General features: G+C 44.2%; 1 protein-coding gene across 9 annotated transcripts in view; it reads left to right on the forward strand.

Moving 5' to 3' along the window:
- Positions 1–10,000, forward strand: part of LOC125303960 (zinc finger protein 521) — a 107,042-nt gene that overhangs the window by 83,279 nt on the left and 13,763 nt on the right. For 7 of the 9 annotated variants that reach the window (XM_048258436.1, XM_048258524.1, XM_048258607.1 and 4 more), the window contains 2 exons: positions 1,866–1,997; positions 7,166–7,281. In XM_048258436.1, the coding sequence (XP_048114393.1) occupies positions 1,866–1,997; positions 7,166–7,281 (248 nt within the window). The remainder of the gene's footprint in view (positions 1–1,865; positions 1,998–7,165; positions 7,282–10,000) is intronic. The other 2 variants (XM_048258079.1, XM_048258269.1) reach the window with 1 other exon arrangement.

The following is a 10,000-nucleotide window of genomic DNA, read 5'->3' on the forward strand; positions in this document are numbered from 1 at the left end:
TGCTGCCTGGGATTGCCAGATGTTTCTGAAGAACGCTCACTGACATATAAAACGCATTAAGACTAGCTGAGTAGCACTATCATCTTGTGATGTATCATTTCTAATAGGTTCTTAAGTAGTAGGTCATGAATAGTTATTATCCAGACTATAGTCACAGAATGCGAGTATTATGAGCCATATCAAGAGCGTTAAATCAAGCTGTTCGTTGTGCGTTTTCTTCTGTGATTCTTCAGTGATTCTGAGCTAAGAATTGGATGCATAATTATTTCCACATTATTAGCTATTATAGAATATTGCTTGATAAACAGTCCTAGATGAGAAATGATAGAAAATATGCTATGACCAAAGCCATTTAAAATTAGAAATGTCACACATTTAGCACAATTCACCACCATTCGTTTGAGAGCCTGATTACACCGATGTTAGTAAGTGCAATTAAAAAGTTGCGTCAACGCCAAACATGGCCCATGAATACGGCTGCCCATGTGGTTTAATGTACCCTCTGAGCAGTGCCCCAACAATTGGTCATAAAAAAGGAAATGAGAAAATAACCAATAATATGTGAGCGGGGATTTGAGGCCTAGTGGGTGGAATATGGCAGGCTGGGATTGGCTTTGTTTTGTTTTTGTTCTTTTCGGAGAAGGGGAGGGGGGTTTGTATGGTGGTTCAGGTGGCAGGGATTGCCAGGTCTGTCGCGGTCCGGCCTGCTAAGCGTCCCCCCATGGGTCTTATGGTGGGCCACAGCTGTTTGGGGTGTGGGGGGGGCGCGGGTACGGCTGGCATCTCTGGGCCCATATGGTGGGCGCTGGGCCGTAGAGACGGGGCAAATCAGTCACGGATGAGCCCCCCAGGTGGCCTCACTTTCACTGGCTGCTGATGGAGTGGACAGAGGAGCCCATCACCATTCTGCACAGGAAGAGAGAGAGGGAGAGAGCGAGGGAGAGAGAGAGAGGGAGAGAGAGGGAGGGAGAGGGAGAGAGAGACAGAGAGAGAGACAGAGAGGGAAAAGGTAGAGAGGGATGAGGATGAGAGGCCAGTTGATGTTCTGGTCTGAGTCAGCACATAGGCATGTGGCAAACGAGCTGGTCGGGTCACAGCCCAGTCCACACACACACACACACACACACACACACACACACACACACACACACACACACACATACACATACACACACAAACAAACACATACACACCTCTCTGCATCCACATCCACTATAGGGTAGCAGCAGGGAGTCGAGGGGTCACACTAATCACAGCCAAATAGATCTGAGACTTCAAATATGTCTGCTTTTTAAAGAAGGGCTCCTACGATGCGAATCCGGCTCTTCAGTGCTTTGTGACTGATTTCAATGAGAATGCATGTTTTTCTGTAGCTGTGTTGAATCGTTCAGTTTGGGCTCACTGATGTGACACACTGGAAATACTTCGCTTTCTCCCTCTTGACATGAGTGCATCGTAAAAAAAGAGAGAGCTCTGCCTGCCTGGTTGGAGTGCAAGACCCAGCCCAGGCAATTAGGCCCCCCGCTGGTCGTCCAATTTATGCCTGATGGGAGCAGATCACACATAATATTACATTTTTCCCTTTAACTATGAAAGTCACAGGCAGGCGCCTTTGACACAAGGATGTCGCCGCCAAATTAAAAGGGAAGGTGGGGGTGAGATGGAGGTGCAGGTGGAGTTAAAAAAAGAGGCAGGGTCAGGATCCTTCACTGCCACCAGCAGTCTCCATTTCAGATGAGCTCTTTTGCTTCTTCTGGGTAGTGTGGTGAGTCTTTGAGGGGAGGCGAGAGTGTGTGTGAGAGTGTCTGAGATGGTCTACTCATGCGGTCTGGTGTTCTCTCTCTGTTTTTACACTGTTCTCTCAGAAGAGGGGCTGAACCACGAGTGTAAGCTGTGCAACCAGACCTTCGACTCGCCCGCCAAACTCCAGTGCCATCTCATCGAGCACAGCTTCGAGGGCATGGGTGGCACCTTCAAATGTCCCGTGTGCTTTACAGGTGAGTTTTACTGTGCATGTGTGTGTGTGTGTGTGTGTGTGTGTGTGTGTGTGTGTGAGTGTGTGTGTGTGTGCACATGTGTATGTGTGTGTGGCTGTAAGTTTGTCTGTCTGCCATTACCCAAAACTTATTTAAAAATACTTAAAGTTCATTTTATAAAGTAAACTGAAGTACAGTTGAAGTATAATCCCAAGTTTACTAGTTCAATAGTAGAAATGTACTTGTACATATACTATGTTGATACTTCTTCAGACTAAATTGGCCCACTTTCAGTTTATAATAGTAAACTCATAAGTACTGAGAACTATACTGTAAGTAAACTACACTACAAGTGAATTTATAGGTGTATTGTTTACTAACACTAACAGATTTCTATTGTTTATTTATGATTTATATATATTGCATTCATATTACACACACACCAATGGCGTAGGCTTTGGTGACTTTTCCATCAGTATAAGTATATTAAGTATACTTAAGTATAAATACTAAGTATAGGCTAGATATACTTAAACCTTTATGTATGCTTATCAGGATAAGCATACATAAAGGTTCAATTTAGTGTATCTCTGATCAGTACACAAAAAATATGCTATACGTATGCTTAGTTCAAAATAAGTAGACCAATTGTACAATTTCATAAACTTCTTTTTGCTAAGGTGTGTATAGGTATCCATGACAGGGAATGAATATGACCCCGACATGTTGTTCAGCTGCAACTGTAACTGCTTCATACAGCTACACAAAGTGCACTTTGTGCCCTTTGTACCCACAGCAACTCCACGTTCAGCCAACGCCATTCAGCTCTACTTAGCACGTAACCCCCCCCACACACACACACACACACCCACAACTGTCAGATCAGGGGCATTCATGTGCCTCATGTGCCGTTCACCTCGGATGGTTGATGCTTGTGCTAAATGTAGCCAGGCAGCAGCAGAGGAAGTGAGGTTTTGTAGACCACGGTGACTACTCAGCTCTGCAATTTGCCTGTTTTCTCCTGCAATCCCTTCCGAATGGATGGAAAGCAGTGACTGCAGAGAGAGGAAAAGAGAGATGGGGGGGAATAAAAGAGGATGTGCTAATTGTAGATGTTGGTGGTAATGATCTCATCTGTCTCTTAGCATGGAGGTGAGGGGACCAGCTTTCTCTGGAGAGTGCTGCTCCCCTCCTCTCGTGTCACTGGGGTTAAATATCTGGATAATGAAATCTGAAAAGCTGTTAGCTCCGCTTCTCCACTCCTTTGTCACTCGTGTTTTTAGCACAGCCCTTAAAACATCTCTCTGTCTATTTTAAAGCAACCTTTCTCTTTGCTCACTTTTATTGTGATGGTGCTTCACTGGTGTGCATTGTGTTCAGAAATGCAGCATGTCTTTATTAATTTGTGAGCACATTTTTCCATTTCATACACAGGAAAATTCAGCTTTTTTGACTTTAGATGCCAGACTTTGTACTTTCTGCAATTCAGCATTTTTCTTTTTCTTTTTGAGTTGTTTTTCTGTGTCTTTTATTTCCTCTGTTGTCAGGACTTTGGTGGTGCTCTCTTTAAGCTTTTCAAATCCTATAATCAATATGGCACCCTCCCATCTGCCTCTGCCTGTCTATCAGATGCTGTCAGCTCCACAGACACCCCACCAGTCTTTTACTGTACTTGTCAATTTTATAACTCCTCTCACTGCAGTTTGGCAACATGCAATTTAAATTTCCCTTTGCTTGTCCATCTTGTTACTGACCTATGCTATAAATGCAATGATAGTATGTATGCTTTATACAATACTTTTGTATCCTTCTTTGCTTTTCAGTAAAAACCTTCATTGTGTATTAGGTGTGACAAACAGGCCTCCTCTCTCCTTTATATTAATATTGATCTATGAAATAGAGAGAGAGAGAGAGAGTGAGACTGAGAGAGAGAGAGAGAGAAGAGCACCCTCAGGACAGTCTCTGCAGTACAAATGCAGGGGGTCTTAGATGGAGGAGATTGAAGGTGTGCAGCAGATTATTGTTAACACTCAGGAGACTGCAGGTCTGCATTGTCCTCTGTGTGTTTCCTTCACTTCACAATGCCACCACTCCATTCACAAAAAAACACCGACCCTGAGTCTTAAGTTCCTCTGAATTTTTTTTTTAGATTTGTTCCTCCATCTTCTTCTTCTTTTTCCGTCTCCTCAGCGGTGTTGCTTTGAAACACAAACATTGTTCAGAGCCATGCTTCAGCCCCGGAGTGACCACAGTCATTTCTAAGAATGGCCCAGGCCATCAGAGTGCCAAGAGAAAGAAGAAGGTTGGCGATACACACTGGCAAAGTGGGCTAAAACAGCAGTGCCTGCCAAAAAGTAGAGGGGAACATTGGCACAGAAGGAGGAAGAGGAGGAGGAGGAGAAGAGAAGGGGAGGGGAGTGGAGAGGGAAAACAATGGGGGGAAAAGTGGAGTTGAAGAGGTCCAGAAGCCCTGGAAGATGACAGAGAGCCCCTGTCTCTCCGGGCTGGTTTGACAGGTGTCAGAAGTGGGGGAGCCTGCAGCGAGAAGCCCCAGGAGTCTCCGTGCAGCAGCCAAGGTGCAGCGAGTGATTTGGACTACCAGGGTTTACACCGGCTCAAAAGAGCCCGGGATGAAAGCCACGCGCGCGCGCTGCTCCCAAGTTTCTCTGAACACTGTACACAGAAAAAGCACCCGGTGTACACAGCATGCATCTAGATGTGTCCTTCACTTGCTCAGTATAAGAGGCTGGAAAAAAAAAACAATATTGTCAAAATGATAATATAGTTATTTTATATAAATATGATATTAAAAAAATGTGGTGGTCTAAATAATAGTAGAGTACTACATATAGTAAAGACCGTGGATATGTAGATGATTATTAGACAAAGTGAATATCTCTTAATGCCCCCCCAGATGATGGTGGCTGAAAGTGATGAGCTAGCCCCATGTGCTGCATGTTGATCCAGACCCAGTGACATGATTACATGGCTGCACAAAGCTGATGGAGATGTTAGCCTGCAGGCTGCTCACATTATCGAGGTGCTGTTCTGGCATGGAGCCTGCAACGCTTTCAGCAGCCCAGCCACTGTTTAATATTTATGTCACATAATACCAAGGATGCTGGTTTCACAGGAGTGTAAATAGACATGACACGCTTCAGGGCGGGCTGCTCTCATAAGGACTCACATTTATGTATGCACACAAGCGTATAGAATGAGAGCATGTTGTTCTATAGGCACGGTTTTGTTGTTTGAGTGGCTTGCAGCCACCTTGAATTGGATTTGATTGAGTTGTTTTAACCGAGAGAGAAGTTCTGTGGCAAGGATGGCAAGAGCCGGTAAAGGGGTATAAAAATATAATCTGCGCTGAATTTAATCGGGCTGACGGCATCCGTGTTGCGCTCACAGCGCGGCTAGTCATGCTGAAAGAAGGCGAGCTGCCGTAGTGTGGAGTGTGAAGCTCATCTCTGGCAGGTCAGCAGACGGCTGTCTCCCCCGCGTGTCTCCCCACCGTGGGGATGAGTTTGCCTACAGCGTGCGCACCTCCTCATAATTAAATGTGGCTCCCCCAGGTGCGGGGCCATGCTAATGTAGCTACGGCTAGCTCCCGTTAGGGGATGGCTGGTGGAAGGGGTGGGGGTTAAGGCAACGGCAAGAAAAAGCAAAAATGAGCTCTTTCACAGAGCTGTATCACCTTTAATCTCTAGTCCCACCCCAACCCTGCCCAGCCAACACCCCCCTCCCCAGAGCACACACATATGAAGAAAAAAGTTGTTTTCAGCCCGAAAGATATTCTAATGAACCCCAGATTGCTAACTTTTCCAGCACATCCAGACCTCAGAGACTAGACACATTTTTTTCCCTCTCTCTCTCTTTTCTCTCTCCTGCTCTTGCTAAACAGTCGTCCTTAAACACATGGGTCTAGGATAACAAACGGCATGTTTGAAGTGTTCCTTTGAGAATTAAAGTACACACACACACACACACACACACACACACACACACACACACACACACACACACACACACACACACATACGCTTACAGATGAAGGCACTGACGTGCATACACAAGTAAACACATAGGCTACACACATACACACATACACACACATACACACACACACGTTCACCACTGTGCACTATGGCTTAATTAAAGCACAAAGATACAGTATGTATTTTAAGTGCCAACCCAAAGAGTGCGTGTGTGTTACTGTGACTGTATTCTGGGTGCGCATAAATAAATAGTGTGTCTGCATGAATATTTATATTGTCAATATAATTAGCGATGTGGACTAATGGAGTCGATGTTTTTCCAGTGTAGGCAATGCCAATTTCTGCACTTGTTTATTTTCTGGCTCGCTGCTGTCCCCACAGTGGCTGAGGGGGTCTAAATAAAGCACATCCCTTCTCCGTTGCTGTTAGGCCTACAGTACGCCGGTCGCCACGAGCCACTCGGCTGACCACTCGAGGTCAGATGAACAGACTGCTGAAAGACAGCAAAGTGGAAGTCAAATGTGGCTCTGCGATTAGGGGGGAGGGGGGTATTTTTAGCTCTCTCAGTTGGATGCAACATCACAGTGGAGTTACGCACTCAGTGGCCCAGATATTTGGCTGGCTCTCGGTGGCATTTGTCATTGTTTCGTTTTGTTGTTTTTTTTTTTTTTTAATTTTTTTCCCTTCCTTTTTTTTGACCACTCGCTTTTGGGCAGGTGCGGTTTGTTTTCCTCGGGGGCCTCACCGGTGCGTGCCATCGATGCAGACTTCGGTAGAGTTTATGGCAAACCGGCCCCAGTCATCCACAGCCCCATGATCTAGTCAGTCCTCAGGCGCTGTTGGCAATTAAGATAGCAAACAAGCTCTTGATAAGCATGTAGGATTTGAGCCACATCAAAAGGAGTTACGAGGCACTCGCACTGTTTGTTGAAGAGCATTTTCAAAGGCATCCTCAAATTAGGCAGTCTTTGTGTGTGTGTGTGTGTGTGTGTGTGTGTGTGTGTGTGTGTGTGTGTGTGTGTGTGCGTGTGCGTGCGTGTGTGTGCGCGCGCGTGTATCCAATTTTGCTGTATGTTCAACAAGCTCCAATGCTATCATTTGTGAAAGAAAAAAAAATGTGTAAATGAGTGAATGCTATGTTTTCATCAACTCTCTTTTTTCTTTCTCTTTCTCTCTCGCTCTGTCTCTCTGCAGTATTTGTTCAGGCGAATAAGCTCCAGCACCATATTTTCTCAGCCCACGGTCAAGAGGATAAAATCTACGACTGCTCCCAGTGCCCACAGAAGTTCTTCTTTCAGACAGAACTGCAGGTGGGTGTCACAGTAACTCTCAATTCTTCACATACCTGCTCAGCATCTTCCATCCGATCTGATGCCAGGAGGCTGTTACACCCGGGTACAGCCAACCTAGCATCTACATTGTACTGCAAAACATCTGAAAGCTTTTGCAGATGATCTGTTATCTGTTTAATAATCCAGTCGAGCGTTCCTCTGTTGCTCATCAGGATGTTCTAGTAACCAGTGCTTATCAGATCTTGGTGTATTATTGCACTATATGGACCAATCCTTGAGTGTATTAATCTTTTTACAGCTCTATTGTCATAAATGATAAACCATTAACATTGGCAGAAGCAACCACCTTCGACATAATCCCCTTATTCTTACATTTCACTGCTTTTTTAATGGCTTTGCAATCGGAGACAAATATGGCCGGTGCTGTAGTAGCTCAGTCCAGGGGCGGAGCTCGGGTATTGTGTGATGGGGCCTCCCCCCTCACTGATTGTTGCAGTAACCCGCACTGTCGCGTTGGCTTGCACTAGCGTAATTTCACCAACCTTTCCATTCACACATGTAATATGCAGTAGCCAACCAACCAAAATATTTAATATATGTTTATTCCAGGAAAAATAAAAAATAAAGCCTTTGATCATAGCTCCCTATTCCGGTCAAACAAACAACAACTTTGCTCAACAACTTCAACTAATTTAGCATGTTAAAGGGACAACAACTATCCCATCCTTTTTAAAGAAAAGAAACGTAAATGAAAACAATATCCCATAGCCCTTGCCTAACAGAAAATGGCGACTGTGAACTCAAGAGCGTTAAAAAGTTGGCCCACTTTTAAGAATTTCTCAACAAAGGAAAAAACAGACCGTGGCTTTACAGGCCTAAAAGGACATGCACACTGCAAAAACATTTAATCTATTTTGAGTTTCAGCATTCTCTCCTTCATGTTTGCAAAATCTGTCAATAACTTTATCCTTATTGACCTCAATGTCTCTCTCGATACAGAGGGCGCTTAAGTCTGACAGCCGCTGACTCACCCATGGTGGAACATAAAGAAGCTTTTAATGAGTTTCAGTCAGCTAAAACTTCTCTCTGCCTTCGCACTGCTAATTGGAATCGTCAAGTAAATACGATAAAGAATGGCAAGATTAGGAAAAGCCCGATCCATGTCGTTTGCGATGAGAAATGGGAGGATTCTGTGGGTGTTTAAATGCATGCACAGCTCACTGTACATTGCACAAAATGTAACAAATTCATTAACCACTTCGTCGGCATTGGATAGATCCTGTGAATAAAAGTCCGCAAGCGCTCTAACTTTTTCAGGCGCATCAGGTAGAGTAAAATGTTTCGGGTTCAGAGCAGCAAATTTTCCAGCCATTCTCTTGAAATCTGCAAATCGATGTTCAAACTGAGAAACAAAGACGTCAAGTATGTAGTAAAACACATCGACTCTGAATCTGTCCCTGCTGTCTTCTAAAATCTCATCTGCGTGTTCATCTGAACACAAACGCTTTTTCTTACGAACTCTTCCCCTATCAAAATCGGTAGTTCCCTCACACAGTATAGCCAGCTCTCTGGCTGTGTTAAACAGACAAAAACTATGCCTAACCCAGCCTACATATATTTTTATTGAACATTTAAGTAGTAAACAATTCCGAATGTTGCCCTTATATCTTGCTTTTAGTATATATATATATATAAGTATATATACTCTTTTGATCCCTGCATTTATCCCAAATCCGTGAATTAGTGAAACACACAGCACACAGCGAACACACAGTGAGGTGAAGCACACACTAATCCCAGCACAGTGAGCTGCCTGCATCAACGGCGGCGCTCGGGGAGCAGTGAGGGGTTAGGTGCCTTGCTCAAGGGCACTCCGGTTACAGGTCCGAAGTGCTAACCAGTAGGCCCATGCCCATGCCCATAGTCAACAGTACACTCAGGGCACTTGTTTAGTAGAGCGGCATATTGCTGGTTTCTTCACTCCGTCACTATCATTCGCTGATGTTATAGATAGATAGATAGATAGATAGATAGATAGATAGATAGATAGATAGATTTTATTAAATTATGGTATAATTGGATTGGAAAATGGATGCAATTCATAATATTAACATATATCACATGCACACAAGTCAAAAATAAATTGAATTTAGGATATAAAGTCTTTGTGCAATTGAATGTAAACTGTGCACTGGCTCTCAGAATCTGATTCTCGTTGAGATGAGAGTCATTTGCTGAGCACAATGGAGGATTTTTGCATTCTGCTGCAGAGTGCAGCCGAGCCCCCGCCAGCAGCCAGAAGGAAGGTGAAAGCACTGATTATCCATAAGCCCTCTCTGAGTCAATACAGAAGAATACACCAAATCTGACAGGCAAACACGGACCGTTGCCATGGAGACAGTAAATAACAAGCCTTCTGTATGGGCCTTTGCTCCCCGTCAGGTGAAAGGAGATGGAGGAGAGAGAGAGAGAGAGAGAGAGAGAAATGAGAAAAGCAAATGTGTTCTGCTAACACTGAAGCATCTTGTTAGGACAAGCTTAGAACATCATTACACATTTCAGAACAGAGATCATGTTGCTCTGCGCATCTGTAAACAAGCTGGAATATCCTGGGGAGGTTTCCATGGGTTTTAGTCTGTTCTTTTTTGGTTTGTTTATTTTTTGTTGTTGTTTTGATTTTTTGTGTTTGGAATGAAATGATGCTCACCTCCCTCAGGTGCTCGTGTGCATGCTCATG

Source organism: Alosa alosa, chromosome 1 (genome assembly GCF_017589495.1).
Source record: "Alosa alosa isolate M-15738 ecotype Scorff River chromosome 1, AALO_Geno_1.1, whole genome shotgun sequence".
Classification (NCBI taxonomy): domain Eukaryota; kingdom Metazoa; phylum Chordata; class Actinopteri; order Clupeiformes; family Clupeidae; genus Alosa; species Alosa alosa.